General features: G+C 38.2%; 2 protein-coding genes across 5 annotated transcripts; both read right to left on the reverse strand.

Annotated features, from left to right (window-relative positions):
• Window positions 1-645: 645 nt before the first annotated feature.
• Window positions 646-7935, reverse strand: tbrg4 (transforming growth factor beta regulator 4). Of its 2 annotated transcripts, none has more exons than XM_044117717.1 (11): window positions 7840-7935; window positions 6650-7140; window positions 6249-6569; window positions 5574-5748; window positions 5267-5424; window positions 5052-5162; window positions 4826-4970; window positions 3187-3429; window positions 2990-3101; window positions 2779-2893; window positions 646-1148 (listed from the first exon to the last, which is right to left on the reverse strand). In XM_044117717.1, the coding sequence occupies exons 2-11, from the start codon at window positions 7070-7072 to the stop codon at window positions 1047-1049; spliced, it is 1905 nt and encodes a 634-aa protein (XP_043973652.1). In that variant the 5' UTR covers window positions 7073-7140; window positions 7840-7935; the 3' UTR covers window positions 646-1046. The 2 variants fall into 2 exon arrangements, with proteins under 2 accessions (XP_043973652.1, XP_043973651.1); XM_044117716.1 differs by lacking the exon at window positions 7840-7935 and adding an exon at window positions 7487-7810.
• Window positions 7936-8048: 113 nt separating this feature from the next.
• LOC122831498 (DENN domain-containing protein 3-like) lies at window positions 8049-24268 on the reverse strand. 3 transcript variants are annotated; one of them, XM_044117721.1, is made up of 28 exons: window positions 24015-24268; window positions 21898-21983; window positions 21351-21516; window positions 21072-21164; window positions 20017-20132; window positions 19636-19760; window positions 19325-19436; window positions 18903-19022; window positions 18721-18819; window positions 18114-18233; window positions 17827-17942; window positions 17584-17739; window positions 17400-17496; window positions 17174-17277; window positions 16477-16661; window positions 15684-15843; window positions 15412-15607; window positions 15148-15316; window positions 13686-13945; window positions 13435-13605; window positions 13200-13329; window positions 12873-12983; window positions 11754-11893; window positions 10294-10454; window positions 10037-10179; window positions 9305-9423; window positions 8996-9079; window positions 8049-8562 (listed from the first exon to the last, which is right to left on the reverse strand). In XM_044117721.1, exons 2-28 carry the CDS (start codon window positions 21979-21981, stop codon window positions 8344-8346), a joined length of 3756 nt encoding a protein of 1251 aa, XP_043973656.1. In that variant the 5' UTR covers window positions 21982-21983; window positions 24015-24268; the 3' UTR covers window positions 8049-8343. The 3 variants fall into 3 exon arrangements, with proteins under 3 accessions (XP_043973656.1, XP_043973655.1, XP_043973654.1); XM_044117720.1 differs by having other exon boundaries at window positions 8996-9133; window positions 10037-10173; window positions 24015-24263; XM_044117719.1 differs by having other exon boundaries at window positions 8996-9133; window positions 24015-24263.
• Between the last annotated feature and the right edge of the window lie 152 nt (window positions 24269-24420).

Consider the following 24420-nt stretch of genomic DNA (forward strand, 5'->3'; position numbering starts at 1 on the left):
AAATTGAAACTCTTTTTTTTTTTTTTTTGTTTTGTTTTCCTCTAGCATTCACCTCAGGTTGTCTGTGTCTTGCAGTTCTTTTTGGACATCTCTTATAGGTGAGATTGAATGTGTATTTTTAACATTTAGAATTTATTTTGCAGAAACTAAGCTTCATTTAAAACAAAAAAAGTATTTGCACAAGACTTGGCTCGGCCGTGGTCTTTCCTGATCCTTTGGCCGTTTTGTAGGTCGTGCTCCTTTCTTTGCCTCACAGCGTCTGATGTGTGAGCTGCTGCTGTCCATGAGGTTGTGTAAGCAGTTTCAGGGCAGCACAGTTCCTCTCTGAATCTCTTGCCCTTGCGGGCTCTCCAATGCAGTGCTCTCTCACAGACATGCACATCTACTGACACATTTGCAAAAACATAACTAAGAGTTTACCAATAAAGGAAGTTTTCACTTGTTCGAAATATTATCAAGCTGCCTGTGAAGATATATTTTTCAAATGTTATAAAATAAATATTTATTCATATTGCGATTTGGATTCAAAAATGATACTGAATTAGCAAAAGGATATGATTGTGACTGGTTCAGCTCCATTTGTCCGCGTACGTCCCAGTTTAATTTTATCTATAATCCTTCAGATGTTAAAAAAACAGCAGGAAGAATTGTAATAAACTATTTATTCCATCAGATGATGACACACATGGACAGATATAAGTTATTCTGATCGTTACATCCAAATGAGAAGCATTCTTTGACCAAATATTTCCCCTAACTCCAGAGATCCGGTTGCAACAATCTCCTTTCAGATATAAGGACAAAGTTCTTGCTTAGATTATATCTCTGTTGTCTTTAGTTACATCTCTCTCCTCTCATCCTAAACTCTTTACTCGTCGTCACCATGGAAACAGGGAAAGCCCCACATGTTGCCAGGGGAACGCGAGCGAAAATATGTGATGCTGCTCCGACCCCAGCGTGAACGTGGGTGGAAGCGTGCATTCCCTTTGGGTCCCTCTGGGTTAGGAAAGCTCTGATGGAGCTGAGCTTTGGAAGAGTCGTTCTGATCACTTGGCCATGTCCTCGGCCACGGCCTTCCCCATTTTATCCTTCAGGTATGCCAGTTTCTGCCACTCGGTCTTCAGGTCCAACCACTCATAGTATGGCACCTTAAAAGGAGGATAAACAAATGTTTTAAAACGAGTCTGCGTGTGACCTGGTCTTACTTTAAGCACATGGCAACAAGTAAAAGGATGCAGTTCTTGGAACAAGACAAGAAACGGGGATTAAACAAATGTAGATTTTATCTCAGCTTTTCAACACTTTTTATTTGATATTTGCTCATCAGAAAGTCTTATGTAAGTTCAGTCATACCCAGGACGTTTTGCACAACAGCCAAACCTTTTCATGAATTTTTCAACTTTCACAACTATTACTCAAGTTTAACCTTTAACTGAACTTCCTGAGTTCCTCCATAAGCCAACCAGGCTTAAAATAAACGGCGAGTACATTTGTCCATGAAGATACTTTGGTTTTCTCAACAGAATGTTACAACTAAACCTTTAAAAGTGCTTTAAGACAACTGCTAAAACTCTCACTTATTAATATTACGGTATTAAGCGTCAGTTGGAGCTTTCCTTGCACAAATTGGCAACTCTTATCAGAATATTTGATACCCAGTGTGAAGTAGAGCACCACGATATATTTAAGCTCATAATCACAATATTAATGACTGCAATATTGCTGTAACAAAGGGCTGCTTGGATACAAAATTTGGTTTAATGTCATATTCCAAGCACCATGCAGTCAGACTTTGCTTGCAGCTAATATTTGCCAATTGGAAGTTTTCTGGCTTCTTCCACGGACACAATATGTATATTTTATCGACTCAGATGATAAAGCTCACAAAATCTTGCATGATATGTTTTCCTGATATTGTGCAACTCTTGAATCAAGCCATGCCAACCAAGATTTTAATCAAATTATGTTCTAAGACTTCTGCAATGTTGCTATTATGGGAAAAGTTGAAAGGAAAAAGTTTCTGGACTGATCTTCAGCTCTATAGAGCTGCTCCTCATGTATTGCCGTTTTCTGTCAGCTAAAAGGCTACCACCCTATTTCCTTGAAACAAGAGACAGCAAAAAAGCACAGACTGTTACGCTGTGGAAATTAAAGGAGACTTGGCATTTATAATTCAGCTGTGGTATTTCTATCCAGACAAGTAGTTATGTAAATTATGGGGTTTTTTTATTCTAGAGCCTCAATGAGCAAAAAACTGACAAAAAAAAAAAAAAAAAATTCTGTCAAAATCATGCCAGCCTAAATAATTATCTTTTTAGTAATCTACAATACATTTGATAATAAGCAACATGTTGGAAATACTTCCCCCAGGCTCAATCTCATATTTGCATTGAATTGAACTGATCTATAGCTGACACCCTGATTTCTCATACACGCAAGTTAAAACATTTTGCAGAACAGCAAACGGCAGAGGCAAACCGGGGAGGCAAGGAGATTGTCCTAGATGTGAAAGAGACGGAGCTTAGCTTGGCCTAGATGAGGCAAATCTGTGGCTGGAGCTCTATTTATACCACAGACTGCAGAAGGGCCCACCTGATACGCAGTTCTAGTAAAAGCTCTAGCTCCATTGTGTGCATTTTCTCAACCTGTCAGGTGCAGCTGCAGCAAAACTGTTTGCCTTGCTGCTTTATGATGAAATACTGCTTTCACAGGGAAAACACAACTGATCCTTGTCACAAGCAGCTTTAGAGGAGACAAACTGCCACAGCCTCGCCGTACCTCCACTAGGATGAAACCAGCTAACTGGAGATGCCTCTTCATCATGACAAAGCGCCCCAGAAGGTCTCTGCTCTTGGAGCCAAAGTTGGGAAATTCCCATCTCAAAAAAGCTAATCTGAAAAGAAAAAAAAGGAAAACAATAACTTCTGGCAGATAAAGAAAAGTAAAGAGACATCTTCCAGTGATTCGGTTATTCTCCTCCATGACTCACCGCCGTGCCTCTGCAGGTAAATCTTGGGTTCCTCCACCACTTGGTAGATGAGGGGCTTTTAGATTTGTCATGTCAACTGGTTTATTGTCACAATCCACAACAATCTCTCCATCTGATTTAAAAAAAAAGTTTAAAAAAGACAGTTTGTATGGGTAGTAATTTCTACAATTGGACATGTTTATTGGCCCCCCTCTTACCAATTGTCCATCCATACACAGTATCAACACTGGTGCGAAGGGCCCCCGTATTCCCACCAAACAAACTCTGCAATGCCTCTCTCAGACTGCTCTCCAGTTTGGATAAGGGCGAGTTGGTAGCCGAGACGGACAGGACACTAAGAGCGGGGACAGCGGCCGAGGAACCGGGATGCTCCAAGAGGAGAGTGGCAGCAATGTGCAGCAGCTTCAGTCTATAGTTCTCCACTCGAGCTGGGCTGCCCTCTACAAAAAAGATAAAACATAATGACAAAGGTTGATAAGTGACTTTAAAAAAAAAAAAAAAGCTTTTGAAGAAGGCTTTAGCAAAAGAAATATTTTTTTTAAATGTTTAAGTGATGGTTGGAGCAGAAATGTTACAGTGCTATGCTGCCATCTTGTGAGGCACAGGAGGAATTTGGCGTTCGGCCTCCCAAAAACTGAGACTTCACAGCGACTTAGATCAGATCTGACAGACGCAAACCTCTCTGGGTGTGACTTAACAAGCTGATTTACTAACACGCACAGTTTGTGTCAGTGAGAGCCTTTTGGGTGGAAATATGAGCTTTAGGAATGCAACCGTTTAAAAAGTATCTATTTTTGCAACATGTCACATTCAGGAGCAGAAGGTAAGTATTTCTATGTCGTTTAACAGCAGCACAAACCAGACAGATGTTTTTATATTTTTCAAGGTGTTTGATTAAAAAAAAAAAAGATAAAAGTGTATTTCTTTACATGTTTTGTATTGAAAAAAACTTACTTTACAGTAAGCTAAATAACCCATTAAATATGTCTGACAGTATTAGGTTATTATTATCCTTTGACTTGTTAGAAAAATTGGCTGCAAATGTTTCCCAATTTAATTCCTGTTCTGTTTCAAGAAGCTTTAGAGTAATTTATCTCCCTCTCTGGATGCTGGCTTCTACTTCTCCGATTTCAATATTACCTTATCTGACTTCCTATCATGTGCTGAACGGAGGTTACAGCTGCAGCTCTTAACATAATGCAATGTGCCCCCTCAACAGATTATCATTTATTATTGTTTGCATTTGGATTAAATCATGTAGGTTTTTTTGTGTTTGTTTGTTTTTTCCTTCTCTTAATAATAAACACCTACATTTAAAAACTGCATTTTGTGTTTACATGCGTCGCCTTTGACCAACATCTAAAATGATTTGATGTTCTGAAACATCGCAGTCCGAGGAACCGGGATGCTCGTAAAGAAAATAGGAACTCAGGAATTTTTTCACACCACCGTATTGTGTTTTCGTGGCTGTTGTTCCTCCTCATCAAACGATATTTTTACAAAGTAGATAAAATGCTCATAGATTAGCCCCTTTTCCTGCCTAGAAGGTAACAATTCTTTAATATTCTTGATGTCTTTTCCAATACATGGTAACCTAATTGCGCTAATGCAACTGTGCATTTGCCCAGACAGAGAACAAACAGAACAGAATAGAAAGCTGAATAAGTTCTTTTCACAATCAATGTACTCAAATTTATTTTCAAACCTTTAATTAACATCCTGCAGGATGACTGAATGCATGTAGGAAAATTGGATGCTCGCTTTTAACTCCACGGTTGCAGCATTTCCAATCCCCTAAAAGGTGTTAAAAATCTCCCACCCAGGTAAGCAGTTTACCTTGCAGGTTGGTAACATGACTTGTTTGAGTCATAGGGATGAGATAGTCGGGCTTGGCCTGCTGTAATACACACAGGGACCACACCACATCCGTCTGCAGGAAAGGCTCCAGACTCGCAAGAGACTCCTTCAGCACAACATGAGCCTTTCAAGAAGCAGAGAACGCATAGAAGTTGAACCAACTGGGCACAGTCAGCAGATCTGCAGCACTTCAACTCGTTAATACCTTTCTGTAAAACTCCTCTCCTTTGCTGGGCTGGAAGCCAAGCCTGGCAAAAGTCATGAGCAGATTGCAGAGCTGGAGAGTGCTATACTTTTCACTCTTCTCTGTGTAGTGCTGGGGGAAACAAAAACAAAAAAAACATGACAGATGGTGAGGAGAAAAGAAAAAATAAGTTAATCTGAGGTCATTGATAAAGTCCTGGATAACACACAACTGACCTCAGCAAAGGCTTCGAAGAGAGGAATGTGGAGCCACTTGAGGAAGCCCAGAGACTTGGCACAGCGCATGACATCAGAGGAGCTGAGCTCAGGAACTCTGGGTAACAACTCGCTGGCTATTCGCTGAAAAACCTGAGAATGGTTGAAATTCAGCTTTCCTAGAAAGAATGAAAAATTAATTACCGTCATATTTATTCTCCTCCAAAGTTAAATCCACATTCAACTATACAACTTAATTAGTCTTTTTATAACCAACAGAAGCAGCTTCAGTTTCAGTGGATCTTCGTTTTATTTTCAGAGATATTACCGTATGCGAAGGCCAGATCCATTATTAATGGAGTGGTGAACTCAGATGAGGGTTTCTGCAGGAGGTGGTAGGACACAGCCCTGAGTAATGGGATGCTTCTGCGGTTCTGAACTGCCAAAGCTACACAGACTTTCCTGATGTCTTCAGCTGAAAAGCCCTCCGAGAGCTCTAATGCCTGCAAAAGATTTTTTGTTCTTTTTTTAAAAAGAGGTCCTTATAATGGTTTATAAGTGGGAATCTTCAGCAACAACATTCAGTGGGATTCAATTTTATGATGGGAGGCCTGCTGGGTAGATAATTGGTGCCAGTGGTTCTTAATAACAGCAGCATCTTAATACATTACCACAATAATAATAAAATTATATTTATCAAATGCCACTGAACCTTTATCAGCCGCATTTCCTTCCACTTAACTTTCTATTAACATATTCGAGTACTGAGTAGGGGGAGGTTTACCAACAAGAGCACGCTGGACTAATGTCAAGTGTGCGGTTTTCCTCATGCAAATATCATCTTACTTTTTTTATTAAATGTTCCAATTCACTGAGAAAGATATATCAGATACATATAAAGATATATCTTTAATTGAATTACCAGAATGTACTTTCAATTCTATTTGAGTTAAAAGGCATGCACTTATGAAGTATTTCTACATGTAAATAAAATAGTTGCTACCTTATCTTCAAATCTGTCCACCAAAGCAGGTGCCATGTGCTCTCCTTTGGCGATCAAAGCACTGATAGTTTTAGCATCGGCGATTTCCGTCCAGCGCAGCTCCAGCTGTTTTAAGGCAGAGTTCACTATCGCTACATCTTGTGAGGCTTTCCTTGTCACTCCCCAGTCTATCAGGAAGCCCAGTTGCTTGTAGGAAAGCCTCCGGACTCTCCACAGAACCTCTGTTTGGACAGAACCCAGTACTGGACGAGAAGGGGGAATCTTCATGATCCAGAGGGTCCGCAAAACACTCACCAGATTGCCATTCCACACCAACGACACCTGGAGAAAAAGAACATTTTGACCTAAAGCAGGCACTACTACCTAATTACGTGAGAAGTAAGTAATAGAGGAACCCTTACATCTTTTGATAGAGTATTCATCATATCAACCAGCCTGGAATCTGTCAGCACTTCATCTTGGTCGCCTGTAAACTTCCCCTTCGTCTTTAGCATCAGCTGAGTCCACTTCATCAGAGAGGCAGCCGCCTGATTACCATTCCCTCCATACCGTTCCCAAGCAGACAAAACGTCCTCTGGAGCCGACACTTTCTCTATCATCTCATCCAGCGGAGTTCGAGCCAGAACATTGTGATATGGCTCATCTTTGGTTGCTGTCCGCTCGCAGAACAATCTCTCAGTGACCCATAACCAGTTTCTAGCCCTCGGTACCTCTACAGGTCCACCTAAGGGTGGATGAAAGCGGGCAGCAGTGGCAGTCACTGCAGCCTGAGAGGAAGACTTGCAGATTAAGTGGACACATCTGCCCAGCAGACGGTTGGCCATTCTCTCAGAGAGGTGAGACTGGAAAGGAAATGTTCTCACAATCCAAAAACACACATTCCACTGTCGATCTGTGAGAAGCAGAGCAGTAGAGTTAAATCTGGATAGTAGTGTTGTGTTGAGGCAGGTTACCTTGTCAAGACGCCTTTCCCCACCGATTGTGATCTACAATAAACCCTTTGTGCTCCTGAACAGTTTCATTGGTATAGTTTAAGACCTAAATAACATCCTTGACTAACTTCCAGTCATTTTACTGTTTTAACATTTGGTGTATCAAATGATAGAATGTGACTAACATGAACAACCTTTGCAATGATGAAGTAGACTTAAATTGAATTTTTGCGGTTATGAGTTTGCAATTCTAATCTGACAATGAATGCAAATCTGCCAAACACAAAAACTGTCACACATCCTCACCATCTTGACTGAAGTCTTGAAACATGAAGATCTTGCTAAGGAGGAAATGCTGGTTGTATAACCTGCATTTACTTACCGGAGACTCGCACAACGGAAAAACTATATCGAATTCTGTATCAATGTCACTGTGACTGTATCCGAAAACGTTTCTTCCTATTTATTTTTTTTTTTACCAAAGCTAACACTTAATATGTTCTCATCATGTAACATCAGAACCTGACCTTGTGTGGAAATGAGGAGACGCACTGAAACAACGCCAGTCCTATTTCCTCATCCAGCATATTGAAATTATAAAACCTGAACACAGACCGCATCTAAAGAATGCGATAATTACATCCACACTGATAACTTACCTAAAATAATGGATATTTTGGGAAGAAAACCACTCGCGTGAGGTAATGTCTGGCAAGCAAGTCGTCGCAGGGAATTGACGTCAGAGACGCTGTCATGTGACCAGCGGATGAGGCTATGATTGGCTACTATTTTTACATACGATTCAAAATTAGAAAATATTGTACTCTAAGGAAACAAACAATATGTAACTGATATTTCTATACAAACATCACAGTAAAATAAAGAACATTTATTGGAAATTCTTACATAGAAACAAACATCACCTTTTAGTACTCTACTAAAACATTAAATCACGAGGCGCACATATCATCTTACTTAAATGTTGTGCGTCATTAGCAAATTAAAATGATTTAATTAAGATTAAATCAAAGCATTTGTCCTTTTTAAAAAAGTGAAGTTACTGTTATAAACTAATACAATCCAAGAAATAAAATATAAAAACATATCTTTGCACCGACATACATTTCTGCACACTGAAATTTGTCTTGTATCTTGAATTGTTTTTATGCAACCTGCCAGATGGCAATTTTGCCATCCCGACGTGCAGAGCCGCTCAGGACATAGCGATCCTCAGCAGAACAGAGAGTCTGGATACTGTCCGAATGGGCCAGTAGCTCTTTTGTCACTGTGAGACTGTCTAAGTCCAACACCAACACCAGGCTTTTCAGCTGACCGTCACAAAGACCTCCAACTCTGCTCCATCCTCTGCAGCCAACCCAGATCTGGGAAGATGAAATGAAGCAGAGCGTTAAATAAGTCCACACCAATAAGGGTCACAAAGCAATACCCAGCCAGAGCCACTCTGGAATAATTTCAGGCTCTGGGTCAATTTAAGTCATGATTACAAGGCAGATTAGTTTTCCCATTTAGTTTGACTAAACAAATCAAAATAAAATACATTTTCTGATTATTAACACTAAATATTAACGCTAAAGGAGTTATAGTTTGTCCCTGAGACAGACTGGCGACCTGTCCATGGTGAACCCCGCCTCTCACCCGGAATGTTAGCTGGAGATAGACACCCGCAACCCTCCCGACCACATTAGGGACAAGGGTGTTAGAAATTGGATGGATGGATGGAGTTACAATTTGGTGAATAAATATTAATTAGATAAGCCAATAAGCCATGTAAACAGACATGTATTCAGAACTCACCTGGTTTTTGACTCGAATCATACACGTGACTCCTGAAGTGCCTGGCAGAGAAATTCTTTTGGGTGATTGTTTGAGGTTGTCAGTCTGCCAGAGACACAATTCCACCGAGTCAGAGCAACCTGTCCAAACTTGTCCGCGCTGCAACACAGATGTGCTGGTTTTTATTATGATTTGGAAAACATTCGAAAATTTTAGTTTTAAAAGTTTGAGCAGCAAATTATTTTGAAGGTTCAGTGTTAATCAATGCCACCTGATAATATGTAACATAAACTTGCAAAAGAGACTGCTGTATTCAAGTTTTCAAGTCACCTCTGGAACAACAATAAAGCAGCTGAAGTAACTGGGCATGCACCGCAAGTCATCAGGAAGCTCTATCCTCCTCTGTGGAGTGCCACACTTTTTTAGTTCCACAATGCTGTCACCACAACCTGCACATGCAAAAACACTCAAGTTAAAGAGAAAATACTTAAGTGTCATTTTGTTGATTAGTCATGAGCAGATAAGATGAAAACTGTAAACATGGATGACTAGTTATCTCCATCTCATTTGAGTTTATTAGAATCTTATACAACAGAGTAGCACTTAATTGTACAGAAAGAATAAAAGTGATATGCAGATTTCAACAATTCTTGCATTTGAATATGTTTAGTGTGGGACAAATTGATATTCACTCTCTGAGTTAATAGTCAGTAGAATGACTTTTCATTGCAATTGCAGCTGGAAGTCTTTAGGATATACCAGCTTTGCACATCTAGAGACTGAAATTTGTTGAGCATTTTTCTTTGAAAAATAGGTCAGTTGAACTGAAGAGAGAATCTGTGAATATAAAATTTTTTGGCCTAGATTTAGGCTTTGCTGTAAAGGTGCCACAGCATTTTATATAAACATAAAATCACAACAAATGTGTTAAAATTTGGGTTGATATGAAAAAGTTCAATTGGTATGAATATTTTTGCAAGACACTGTACCTACACAGGCACATTGACAAACATGCACCAAATCAGATTGAAATGGCCGACTGAATCAACAGCGTGTACTCACAGCACCAAAGGATGCCGTCATAGAATCGTATGGAGGAGAGACGGTCACAGCTGAGGTGGAACTGGCGCTTCACCTTCAGAGTAGCCGAGTCCCATTGCAGGATTGTCCCGTCACAGCTGCAGGAGTAAGCAAGTTGCCTACTCCTAGAAAATTGAAAAATAGAAAGACGAAAAAGTGACTAGTTACGAACCCACATTCAACTTGAAGAGCCTGCCATTTGAGAAATATTAATTCATCGAGAATAACAACATCTTCACCCTTTGCTATGATCTGTGGTGTCTACAGAGAGGCCAGTCACTTCATGTCGGTGTTCGGTCAGCTGTTTGTTGCAGGACATACTGTGGGTGTCGATGATGTAAATAACAGAGTCCTGAGAACCCATCCAGACCTGATCATGAACCAGCCCCATCATGCATGTCTGCACAGAGAATAAAATCATGTGAAAATCCTCATAAAAGTGCTAGCAGAGTAAAAAACACAAGAAATGCCTTTAATATGTTAGTGTACAATGTTACTATTTATCTATGACGCACCATTATACTGTTAATGTTGAGGCATAAGCCGATGAATGTTTAGGACAGTTACTCACACATACAAAATAAAAAAAAATTATCAAAAAACTTCTAAGAACTAAATTCAAAGTGCAAAAACTGGAAATAACTTCACCACATTTTTTATTCAACATAAACTAACCGGCATAGTGGTTAAGATCCTGTAATATTATACTCATAGAAACCTAATTGAAAAGCAACGGAAATGTGTGTGAGAGTGAGACTTATTCTGAAACAATGCTTGGCAATAACACATGTAGCTAATATATTAGAAATGCAGTTTATTTCTCTAGAACGGTGCCACAGTTGTAACATAAAGGCATTTGTGGGTGGAGTGGCAAAGTTGAATACATAAATTCCACCCACAGAAAACTTGTCAAATCCTGTCTGTAAATACGTACTAAACAGTCTTTGGTGAAGGTTGTGTGATGGTACAAGTCTGCTAACAAACACTTGGTCATGAAGTGTTCATCTTGTGGGATGAACAGTTGTGCGATGACCTGGTCAGGCCAGAGACCAATGCAACCAAACTGGCTTACTTCCCAAAACAACACCAGTAAAAAAATAACAGCATCCTCCATCACTGAAAGGAGAGGCCAGGTTGTTGTGGCTGTATACTATTCTCCCATGCACAAATGATGCCACCATGTTAAATTATTGAATGACAACATGTCTTGTTAAAACTTCACACATCCGATCAAGGAACAACATCAAACAAGAGTCAATAGCAGATTATGTTCTTTGGTATTTGCAGAAGATTTTAAAGGTCACAACAAAAATACTGTTTGCAAATGCATTTTCTGCACCAATGTGTCACACTGTAAAGATAAATATATTATATAAATATAAAATTTATAGCCAAGAAACATTGTTACAATAAAAAAAAAAAACATTGACTTAACACTAATTTCCTTATTCAGTTTCTAAGTCCATTAATTTTTCCCCAGAAAAAGCAACTTAGCAAATAAACTTAAAACATTTTGTTCTTAGTAAATTAACAAAGCAACAAAAATGCTAAGTTTTATTTTCTTTTACACAAGCTTTGTTTCAAGCAATACTCAAATTCCCACCCACAGGATTATATTATTAATAAGCTTTAACATTACTTTTAATTATTTTTAAGACCTTCAGTCACATGTATCAGTATGACATCAGTCTGCTCTCACCACTTGTAACTCTCCCGTCTGAATGCAATCCTGCAGCATTGACCAGCTAGCTGCATCAAATACAACCACCCTGCCGTCACTCAGTGCCACCCACAGCTTGGGGTTCATCACTACAGGGGATTTCTTGTCCTGTAACTGACCTGAAATTGTAACAAAAAACCATTCAAATTGAAAGTAAAAAGCAGTCCATGATTCTAAAATAGAACAGAACATCAGATTGTTAAAAAAATATACATTTTAGTCATGTGGCTTTTTATGTTGTCTTACATTATATTAGTTTATGCCAGTTTTTAAGTGTCTGGGAAAGAATCTAGAAAATGAAAAATTTATCTACATTTAACAAATGCTTCAATATTCTCATAATTCTCATAATTAACATAATTAATGTACAGTAGACTGCAGCCACATTATAACCAGAAGGAATCTTTTAGGAGTGTGAAGGACATGACAATTTTCTTCTTAGATAACTTTTTAGACAGCTAATCACTTCAATATAAAACCTGTTTAGAAGATCACATTTCAGTTTCTTTGATTACATAAAGCAGTGTCTTCCTCTGAATTAGAGGTACCGCTTTAACACACCTGATTCAGATGACTGAAATTTAGCAAAAGCCTGCTCAGCCATCAGTTGAAATCAGGTGTGCAAAAGCAGGGGAACACCTAAAACATGGTTGTTGAAAGTCAGTCCCCAAGGGCTGGTATTCTGCATGTTTTAGTTCTCTCCCTGGTTCAACACCCTGGGAGTTGCTACCTCCTCGGCATGTCAAAGCTCTACAGAGGCCGGCTGACGAACCACCATTTCATTTATGTGTGTTGAACCAGGGAGAGAAATAAAACATGCAGTCTCCTGGCCCCTGAGGACTGACCTTAAAAGACTCTAACTTGAGGATCAGGGTTGGGAAAAAGTGACTTGAGGGAATTTCCATTTTTCCTCTCACATGGCATCTGAGATATAATGCTCCAGTACAGACCAGCTTTGTTCACTCGAAGAGCTCAGTCAGAACACGTCAAAAACATGTGTAGAGGCAAATGCACGCCCATTGCCCAGCACATCAGGAAATAAAGTTGCAAATTTCAGAAAAATAGTTGCACATTTCTTAAAGTTAAACAATCAGATACCTGGCGTGTACAGCAGCACACATACAGTCTGAGGTTCGGCTAAGTCCAGAGATGGGTTGATTTTATGCTTCAGAGTCTCTGAGGTAGTACAACTAGGAACTACCGTATGAACTGGTCAAAGACAATAAAAGAAAATGTATACATTACTTTATACACAATAAATGTACAATAACATCAAACAGTAATGCACAATTGACAAAAACTTATCTAAAAGGTAATCCAATTGTTTAGAGCAAACTTCTACCATGTGACAGTTGTAAAAAAAAAGAAGTCTTTAACCAACGTCACTGCATCCGAAAGTAGAGAAAGTAGGTAAGAGAACCTAACCTTCATGTAAGATTTTATCAAAGTAAACCAGCTTCGAAGCTGCAGAGATGGATCTGTGAGGGTTCAGGCAGCCAACAACAGCATCCATCAACAAGACATTAGTCAGAGCTTGAGTCATGCACTGCGGGTCCTGAGAAAAGACAAAAAAAGATGTAAATAAAGTAGAATGTAAATACATCTTATCTGCTGAAAACAGAAGGCAACGTTTAGAGTTTTTTTGTTTGTTGTATTGTACCTTATCTTGGTCACCCATCTTGCGCCCAGCCCACATCTCTTTGATGATGAGGTTCCAGAGTTCGGTCTCCATCTTTAGGTTTGCTTCAAATAGCTCAGGCCTGCTAAAAGTCTTGATCCGAAGACTGAGAATACGGACAAGAAGAAAGGGGGCGGAGGCCATCTTTACCTCCTAAAAAGAGATGATAGGATTTACAATAGCAGCAAAGTAGAAACTTTCAGAATGAGACATTTGAATAAAATATGTTTAACCTGTATGTCTCTGAACTTTACAATTTCCAGGAAACCCGGCTGTCCCTCTGTGAGCAGAAACAAGCGTTTCTGCGTCATGGCAATTTTTCCGACACCGTACGAGGTCTTGACACGCGAGGACAACTTGTAAACACATTCGCCGTCATCAAGGCGGCTGACGACCTCAGAGAGGAGGTTGACATTTTGCGCTTCGGCCTCTGTCTCCTTCAAGAAGGTGTAAAACGTTCTAAAGACCTTTGGGTCCACCTTTGTATGTTGTTCTGCAACAAAGACAATGTTTGTTGTCAGGGTAGAATCATAACTAAATTTAACAAAACAATATGAAATAGATAAAAACTTGTATTAACATTTTGAAGATTTGAACTTGTTCCACTTTTAATATCACAAAAGCTTGTTTTCTGTTTGCTCTTACAACACATTCTTGCAACAAAACATTGACTTCAGTGTTAACCGCCGTCAGTTTTGGTGTATTTTCGTCCATCTAGCTGTGCATGAATGTCCTTTACATCAGAACTAAGAGAGGAAAATAAATCTTTGTCCCACATACAAAGACTCTTTAAAAAATGGGTCATGGGTGGGAATTAAATGTCATGCACTGATGACCTCTGACAACAAATGCACTTGATCCTCTCTCATTGTCAGTGTTGTCCGACATGCCAGTTATCCTCATTTTTCTTTGAAGATGTGCACTGTGCCTCATCTTTCATTTAGTAACAGAACAGACGGATTGACAAGCCACAAATAAGCTGTTGTAGAGTCTTTATGATCTCAAAATAAACATGACATCAACAGCAATATACCGTCACACTCAGCTGACAAAGTTAGCGACACTGGAACTGTAAGTTTGATCTCCATGTTCCTGACAGCTGAAACAACTCTAGTCAGATTGTTCAATCAGTTAAGCATCAAAGAGCTTAATAGATTAGTTCTAAGTGCTATTTACTTTTATGAAAGATTTAAACAGCTCTAATACTCCTGAACAACAATAAGGAATTTGTGAATTTCATACAATAAATATTATTGCAACACTGCTTAATATGCTTGCAAAAGGGTCAGGAAAAGGCTTTGGTTCAATTTAGAAAAGATGTTGACATAAAGCAACTAGGATTAAAACTGTCCCTTTGATTTTGTCTTTGAGGACACTGTAGATTTGATTTTGACAACAGATGGTGATACACAAATTTACAGTAACTCTCTATTAATATCCTAATTAATTGAGTCATCTAGTTAAATAATTATACAGAAGAAATCTTGGGTCTAGAGGACTCCTCTTGACTCATTGTTGGGACGTAAGCTATCTGGCAAACAGTCTGATTTACACAAAATAAACTAGCTGTTTAAATGCTTCTTATGAATATTTACTTGAAGACCTTTTCTAGCTAGGAATGTAAAATTTATTTGACTACTGGTTATTATGATTTGTGCATTGTAGGCTTATTATACTTGGTATTTTATCCTTTACCATTAGTGAGTGCATCAAATAAGCGACTTATTGTTGCCACATCCTTCACCACTCCACATTCCTGAATGCAGCGTACAAACTCGTCCTGATCCAAGGGAGTCTGAGGAAGTTTAAACTTCTTGATGCGATTATCTGTCCGTACAGCCGGCTTCTCATTATCTGTTTTTATCTAACAAAGGCAAACAAAATGACTTGGTTCATTCACCCACTGACATCAAGCTGCAACGGCGACCAAAGACTGTATTTATGAGTTTGCTGACAGACCTTGAAAAGAAGACTCTTAAGCTCAGGTCTCTTTTGGGCTTGCTGCAGCTCATCTTGATGCAGAGAGTCCACGAGCCATGTGACCAAATGCGTGGGAAAGATTGCCGTGTCGGTCTTGTTGAGACTCTGGAAATCACTCAAAGCATCCAGTCGCCTTGAACATAGCGTGTTGATGAAACCTCGCAAGTAGTAAAATCTGGAGAGACAAAATAGTAGGAGTCATATTGGTGGGTTAAAGTTTTATGTTTAAATCTAAGATCAAGACATAATACCTGGCCAGCAGAGAAGAGTTCTCGGTTTGGACAGAGAAAATAGCATTTCCCAGCAGTTGGATGAGCTCACTATAATAAGCTTGGACAGAGTGAGAAGACAGAAACACTGGGAACTCTGGGAGTTTAAAAACCTTTACAGGGTCGGGAGGAGTTTTCAGCGCTGGAGGAAGAACAGAAGAGAATGTGGAAAGAGATGAGGAATTAAACATAAAAGCAAAAAAGAAAGAAAAACAAAACATTGAGTGAGCATCAGTTTCATAAATGTACTTAATATAAGTCTTAACTATGTAGGACTATACAGTGACTGTTTTTTTAAATCAATGCAAAACACTGATTATTATTATTTTGACTTGAATGTTATCTTTAACTATGAAATATCTGCAATTTTATGATTTCAGATCTCATTTGCACGGAACGTGTTGGTCTTTTAATGGTTAAACAGTAGATTTACAAATTAATAAAGCATGATAAACTAAAATAAAATAACTTAAAAATGGTGAATGATGAACAAAATCACATTTTTTTTAAATGTCCAAGTTAATATAACTTTAGTACGAAGACACTCTGCACAAGACTTAAATCAATGATTTCATTTAAGGAAACTAAAAAAGAGCCACGAGTTAAAAGCTTATATATGGGACTGATTAACAGATTCTTTAAATCAAAGTCGCAATTTTAACACACAAATGTTACATCAGAAAGTCAAATGAAATGCTCATATACTGTAATGTGCCACTGAAGGAAAAATAATGCTTTGTACTGCCTTACAGGCAATTAGTTTTATTTCTCTCACCTGAATCAGACATGATGCCCCTTGTGAGAAGTGGGTTTTTCTCAAAACTGATAACCTGGTATCCCCCCAAGTTAGGGAGACTCATCCCCAGTCTTTTACTCAGCTTGTTCCCAACAACAGAACTCTTTCTCCGGGTTAGGATTTCTTGCATGGTTGGTCTGCGTGGTACCCCAACAACAGACCTTCTGCAGCACACACAGGAAAAGAAACGAGGTCAGCAGGCTGACCATGACTTTACAAAGCAATAGCCTGACATGCTAAGCAATTTCCTTGTTAAATCTTCACATTTTCAGGTTTTGAATTGATTCCGCTCAGCTACATAGACGGATCACACATATGAGTTTGTATTTTTTGCTTCTACTTCTAGTTATTTTCAACACTGTACAATACAGTGCCCTAAAAAGATTTTAATTTCCTTCAAATGTCTTCATCTTTGGTCACATTATTTTATTGATTTTTTTTTGTGGTAGGCCAACACAAGACAGTGCATAGTTGTGAAGTGGAATCACTGTTACATTTTTATGTATTTAATAAATAAAACTCGTAAGTATGCAATTTATATTCCACAATTCCCTACAAAAATACAGATTTTTGAGGTTGTAATGTTCCAACATGTGAAACAGCTTCAGAAGGATCGATAGTTTTGCAAAGTGCAGAAATTTCACAAGGATGTTGAGGCCTTGATACAATGACGTACTTCTGCATCTCAGCCCGAGTGCTGAGCTCCATTCGCGCAAAGTAATCCATTTTTTTGTTGAGCCGATCCCTCAAGAAGGAGTGGAAGATGTGTGTGTCTAATACCTGCAACACAGGTATATCAATATATTGGTCAATATTTTAGATGTTTTAAATAATATTAGTCAACCTTTAACCAAACCTTTGCAACTATAAATAAACAAAAGTCAGAAAATTGAGGGAAATACCACTTTGTAAAAAAGCAGCTCATCTGGCTCTCTTGTTTTCAGGAACTCTTCACTGTGAAACACTCGATGTTCATAGTTCAGATGACTGCAAACATCCCTGATTGAAACACACAGAATATTCTAGCATATCGAAACAGAAGATGTTTAAGAAAATGGTCAACCTGCAGCTAAGTGTTCATAACACCTGAATATGCTGACCAGCAGTTGCAGAGAAATCTTCTGGATCTCATGATTGAGTTTGTGTTGCCAGGCTCTTCTATGTGCACGCTGCTCATTGATGTCCATGCAGCTTGCGCTATGGTACTGGTCCAAGTCAAAATGTATCTGCAATGAGCGACTCCTATGAAAGGCGAAACATCTCTTCATTCAGTGTGTGAAAGATGGTGTAGCTGAGCTTTGATTACTGATCCTAAAGCACACTTTGCACCTCTGTATGAAGTAGTCTGCAGCAGCTGGAGGAATTTCAGGGATATCAATAGCATCAGACAAAGAAGTCGAAACGGTCCCATCATCAATATTCACTAAGATCAAATCATCAGTTTCCTAAACAATCAAAAAAATAAGAAAATCATATTGAAAAGAGAGTAAATAAAACATGATTTAAAGACAGCAATATTTGAACTTTTGTTTTGTTCTTAATGTCTTACATAAAGTTTGAGACTTTCGTGTTACTTTTACATGTATAAATGTCATTTTGGCAGGTAATGAACTTACAGCAGCAACTTCAGCATAATGGCTCAGATGGCATCCCATAAGAAAGGCAGTCGGAGCCATCAGGAAGTCCAGCATTCCTCTGGCCAGCACAGGAACATAAGGATGTTGCCATGTCAGAGGCTGGGGAAAATAAAAACAACTACATATTAAAGCACAAGCCTAACAAGATGCAATACAGAATTCATTATCCCTTAGAGTTTTATGTTTTATAACCAACATTTTTAAATATAATACGTTTTCAAAATTCACCAGCAAAATACAACAGATCAGATCACTGGATTATTAGTTTGACCTTCTTTATTTTATTCTTCTTTGAAAGTCCAACAATGTGAATTTACTGAGCACAGACAATGTTTAATAGAACAAGTTTTATTTTATTAAATTTTACTTGAATGTTTCAATTATAAGGATTCCAACTGCTTTCTGGCCATCTCTTCATCTCAATATCGCACTGCATTTCTAAAACTGATTATCGTTTACCATAATAATCATCAACATGAATTTTGAATTAGACAAGGTAGTCCAACACAAACCAGAATAAAAAAAATTAAAAAAAACATTGTTTTTCAGTTAACAGATCAGCAGATGCATGTCAGGGTTAACGGACCTGCAAAAAAATTAACAGGCTTTCTGCTATTAGAGTCAGCCTTGCCAAGTCAGCAGAAAACAATACCACCCGTTGCTCCTGCAGAAGACAAGAAAGCACCTACAGAAAGAGAAACACAGAGACGTAACCATTAATCTGAACCTCTTCTTGTTGCGTTTAAATGCTAAATTAGTGTGAAATACCAGCAGTAGTTGCTGCGGTCGGAAGCAAAGGAAAGGCAGGTGGAGGTCCAAGTCGATAGCTGGAAGGCTTTTGTCCTCTCTGGACGGTAACACAATAGTCAAAGGACGTAATGTAAACATCTGGAAAAAATGGAGCAAAACCCTGCAGTTTTACTATTTCTGCTAAAAGAAAATTATCCTCTACACAGTGTCAGGTAGTATGTTAGCATGAGACTCACAAATTTCTAAGGAAAACTCCATTCTGTAGGTGTGGATCTATTAGATTTTCCTAACTTGAAGCCCAGAAATGTAACATTCAGCGTTCAAATGAAGGCATGTTAAACCATGGATGTTTATTTGGAATATAGTAATGAATGTGGTAAAACATGTTTAGCAAAATTATTATGATGATGATGTAGTCCAGTTAGAACTGGTCCACATACCAAATGAAGCTGCCCAGGAGGTGGGATTGGCACAAGGCTCAGCTTGACTGCAAATTCATTCAGTTTCTCCTCCATCTCTGATAACCGACATGAACGCAGCTGAAACAGAAGACTGGCAAATAATGAAAAGAAATATGAGACAATGACAGACACAGGTAAAACAATGGGATTGTATCAAAAATATGTACAATTTTGTCATAAAATAATGTTAAGACTGGTTTATACAAGCCATAAATATGGTAAATATGTTATACCTACGCAAAAAATAATTTCAGCAATGTCATATGCTTCAGGTTTTGTCAGTTTCTCACCATGACAGGCAGTCTTTGAGGGCAGTGAAATAAGGATACTTGGATATGACACAAACACCGACAGCGGAGAAACATTTGGAGAACTTTAAAGATCCAGCTCCACGCTGATAACCAGTCGTCCCTTCCTAGATGGAAAATGGAAGAAATTAAACATTTATTAGTTTTCATTTCAGATCCCAGTTTTAATTCTATATTATTATTATCTTAAATTATGTTGATGGTTTCAAAGAAAAGATTTCTCAATAATAGTGAAAAAACAACTTAACAAAGCAAACTGTTTTAAGAGATTCCCATTGTTTCCATATTTATTTAGCATGATAACAATTCCTGTTGTATTATTTGAGATATAATACAACAAATAAGCATTTGTTGTATTATTACCAGAATTGATCGATAATACCGCATCACTACTCCATGAGTCTTGTTGCCGAAGACGTCGGTAAAAACCAGGAAGTGGAACTGCTCTTTTTTCTCCTCCCCAGTGACCAGCAGACCGCCTGGTGATAAAAGCAAAAACATACAGCATCTTAATGTTACAGTCTGCATATATGATCCCCTCACTCAAAGCACAGATTTTAATTGATGAAGACTTCTACAAGATATTATATAGATATAAAACTGAATTTGGAATTCAAAACTCTTCCCCTATAATTCCAGAAATTGCTTTTTGTTCTTTAAACAGTTCCAAGGAACTCATTAGATTTTTGGACGTAATTGCTGGTGTTTTAGCCATAAATCACATGAATGGATCAGCTCTGTTTAGTCTCTTCTAAAATACAAACTAAAACTTTAAAAAGTCTATAAAAGACCACTGTGAGAGAGAACTACAATCAATTTCAGTTCCTCTGTGGGACAGACATTACAATCACCAGTTCCTCCAGCAGAACTATGTAAATCAACTGTTGACTGAAAGCAAAAGTTGTCTTCAACAGTAGAAATGATAAAGACATTTAAAAGTTCAGATCTGGTATTTTATGCCAGGCCATTCGAATAATAAACCAATGGATTAATTAAATATGCTTATGCTTAATGCGTTTTTACATTTACAAGTACATGTCAGAAATTGTCTAAATGTGGATATGACAATGCATTACCATTAATCGGCTTTATTGATTTACAAGTGGTTTTGTAATAGTTAGCAATCATAATGCAATTCCGTTTTTTTTCTTTATAAGAAATCTATTTCTATGTTTGAAGTACATTCAAATAGAGCTAAATTAAGCAACATTAATTTTGTCCCAGACTTAAACATAGGTCACGTCATCACCACACATTGCAGTTTTGAAAAATACATGCAAGTATTTACTCCAATATTGCTACTCTAAGTGCTTTATTGACATTACAATAGTTAGTATAATTCATGATGAAGGATTGCCTCAGAATCAGGGTGTCGGTTCTGCGTTTGTGTACAAGTAGAGAAAATAAAAATGTTTCACCAGGAAAACAGAGCTGAGGCAATGCCATGAGGTCGATATTTTTTGGTACACCCACATCTTCGCTTCCTTCTTTTCTCTCTGATGCACTTTGATCTGGAAAGATGTAAATTTGTAAAATAAAACTTGAAATAATCCACAGAATAGCAATACCATTAAAATAAAGTAATATCAGGAACCTGAAGAATGTAGGAGGCATGATTCTGTAGAAATGATCAGTGTTACGGTGTATGCATCAAATCTTGACTGGTTGTTTTTTATTTTTTTGGTTTTTCTTTTTACCTGAAGAAGAATGCTCTTTCTTCTTTCTGAGAAACGAGTGGTGTCGTTTTCCATGCAACTTTGACGTCTCATTCTCAGCTGACCTGCTATGGAAGGGGGGAGCCAGAACATGAAGAATCTCCGGCTCCAACAGGAGAGACTCTGAGCTTACACTGCCGTTACCAGCCTGAATAAGACAGAGGAAAAACATACTGCATTACCCTTTATGCACGCCTTGAGAATATAAAATATACTCTTTACACAATCTATCCATCAATTATTAGACCATCGATTCCATGATTGTATGTTAAACTGATTGATTCTGTGGCAGTTGTTTAGTAAGTCTTCCTGTATCCATTATGTTGTTTCAGCCATTAAATATTTTCTATATTCAGTAAAAATTGGTTACCGGTCATTAACATACTCACATATTTTTCCAATTTTGCCAATGTTATAAACATGCAACAACAGTTAAACACTATTTCAACAAAACAAGAAAGATGTCACCCCAAGTTTGCTAGCGACACAGCAAAAGGCAGCTGAACAAACTAAATTTAGACACAGAAACCTGGTAGATTTCCTGAAGTTTTTCACTGGACGCTCCAACCACCACACAGGCCTCCAGCAAAGTAGGCGGCAAACAGTCAGTCATCACTGGGGAAACAAAAGATTATAATCCAGGAGACAAATGCATCAAATGTGAAATGGGTGATATTAAAAGAAAATTAAGTCATATAAACAAAAAGAGCATAAAAATATAATTTTTTACTGGTTGCTATAAAAAACCCAAACTGTGACAAACTCTTTTATCATTACTTGTCACACATCATGCTGTGTGGAACCAACATTTTCTTGCTAATTATAGGGACAACTGTGGCTGTGGTAAAAACACATGATTTTACATTCCCATCAGTGAATTAATCCAGAACTCAGAGTAGAATTGACCTCTTGGACCTTATTATATTTAGAACTTTCTGAGAACCAGAACCTATTCTGGACCAGGACAAACCTAAATGAAAATGTAATTCATTTTACAGCAACAGAGTAAATGGTGTGAAAAATGTATTTGTTCTACATGCAACTGCTGCAAAATATACAACTTATTAAAAATTGTGCTGCGGTGTCCTCGTTTCTGTAGTCTACTGAGTTTACTGTTTTCAGTAACTGTGATTGAAACTTGTTTGTAGTAACTCAAAATATAAAGCTGGGCATCATTTATAGGCACAATTTATAGAGCTACAAAAAGTTTATTAAATTATCCTTCAAAAACAGCAACTTTTTCATCTTGTAAAATTATTCTGAAATGTCACTCCTGGTCCAATTTCAATCATTTCAATCTCTAAAACAACTAAGATGCTGATGGCTAGATCATGTAAAACTAAGGACTTGAAAAACATACTATTATATTATACATCAGCATAATGCATAATGAGACTAATGAGAAAGTACTCCTCTCCAACATTTCTCTTTGGAGAGAGGAGTACCTTCCAGAAGGACGAGTATCTCTGCAGCGATCCACCTATCAGACCTGCATGGAAGACAGACCTGATGAAAGTCACTCCTTAATAAAAGTCACAAAGCACCCCATGTGAGTTTGCCAATAGGCATCTGAATGACTTTCACATCATGAGAAACAAAATTCTCTGGTCTGATGAGACTAAGATGAAGAAACTCTCTGGTGTGAATGTCAGACGTTACATTTGGAGGAAACAGAATTCATTATCACACCAATATTATCCATACACTGAAACATGGTGGTGACAGGATCATGCTATGGCAGTGATGACCAGTCGGTCCTGGAGGCCCAGCATCCTGCATGTTTTAGTTCTCTCCCTGGTTTAATTGACCTGGACCCAAAGATGGCTCATTAGAAGGTTCCTTGACATGCTGAAAATGTTACCATCAGCAGGGAGAGAACTAAAACATGCAGGATGCCGGCCCTCGAGGACAGACTTTTGGCAACCCTGTGCTATTGTAATGTTTTGCAGCAGCAGTAATGGGCTACACTATTCAGTATTCCCCCAACCCTATTCATTAAATCACACTACACTGCTTGTTTGTGATATTTCACTGCTTCAGCAAACCTGATTTCAGTTGCTAGCTTATTTACAGGCTTCTGTTGAATTGCAAATAACTGAATCAGGTGTGTTCATGACGAAAAACATCCAAAACATGCAGGGTGGTGTGAATTGAAGACCAGGGTTGGGAAGCACTGCGTTATTCTGCTTTCCAGGCATAATGCAGTGTTTGATCAGTCTGAACAATCTTGATTCTCTGTTCATGGTAGCAGTGAATCAGACTTTTAATTCGTCAGTAATGGAGGTGCCTTTAATAATACTATTTTAAAAAATACATCAAAGCTCTCAGAAACGCATAAATCTTTGCATCCAAGTTGGCCATTGAAGTCCATAGTAAAGAAACACTATAGGAGACTGTCTATAAAAAAGGAGCAAAATCAGTGTACAAAAGTAGCATTGATAAGTCCTGTTGATAAGAGTCGAGTTTATTGTTTTTAAAGTTACTTTGTCAGTTTACAAAAAACAAAACGGTTTTCATTGATGTCGCTGCACATGACTCAGTCACGCTGCTGCACAGGTGATCAGGTATATGCTTATTTGCAAGGCAATTTCTAAATGCGTTTCCTCATGAACCTTACCTCGCTAATGTAGTTTCAGTGTTACTTACCGTCTCCCACGATTTTTTCCTGATTCTTAATTCTTTCTCCTCATATTCTTGACGGCACCTCCAGAGCAACTCCGAGCCGCGATGAACTCCTGCATGAGAAGCTCCGCTCAGTTCCTTACAGCCTGCTTCCTGTTCCCCCGAGAAAGCGCAAACATGCATGTCAATCAGTCAAGTGAGGTGAGTGACGATTTATGGCGCGGTATATTTAAAGCAGACTATGCCTTTCGCTAAACTGAAGCTGCAGAAAATCCTACAGTCTGTAAATTAGTACAAAAACCCCCCCACTTATATCTAAAATAATACATATTACGTTAATGCTGCAAAATATAGTATCTATGTGACGTTTCACGTTATAAATCATTTTACAGTTTTACACAAGAACCCCGTGTTGAAGATTTAACAAAAC

The sequence above is a fragment of the Gambusia affinis genome, linkage group LG05, assembly GCF_019740435.1.
Source record: "Gambusia affinis linkage group LG05, SWU_Gaff_1.0, whole genome shotgun sequence".
In the NCBI taxonomy this organism is placed as follows: domain Eukaryota; kingdom Metazoa; phylum Chordata; class Actinopteri; order Cyprinodontiformes; family Poeciliidae; genus Gambusia; species Gambusia affinis.

What these genes read in the sequence shown, in the direction of transcription:
- tbrg4 (XM_044117716.1), bottom strand. Translation starts at nt 7,511, where the DNA reads ATGTTTCAAGACTTCAGTCAAGATG. An exon ending in TCATGTTACCAACCTGCAAG is followed by an intron (nt 3,430 to 4,825) that starts GTAAACTGCTTA and finishes TCTTTTTTGTAG; the next exon opens with AGGGCAGCCCAGCTCGAGTG. An exon ending in CTGGTTTCATCCTAGTGGAG is followed by an intron (nt 1,149 to 2,778) that starts GTACGGCGAGGC and finishes CCTCCTTTTAAG; the next exon opens with GTGCCATACTATGAGTGGTT.
- LOC122831498 (XM_044117719.1), bottom strand. Translation starts at nt 21,981, where the DNA reads ATGACTGACTGTTTGCCGCCTACTTTGCTGGAGGCCTGTGTGGTGGTT. An exon ending in TAAAGTTCAGAGACATACAG is followed by an intron (nt 13,606 to 13,685) that starts GTTAAACATATT and finishes ATCTCTTTTTAG; the next exon opens with GAGGTAAAGATGGCCTCCGC. An exon ending in AGATGGGTGACCAAGATAAG is followed by an intron (nt 13,330 to 13,434) that starts GTACAATACAAC and finishes GTCTTTTCTCAG; the next exon opens with GACCCGCAGTGCATGACTCA.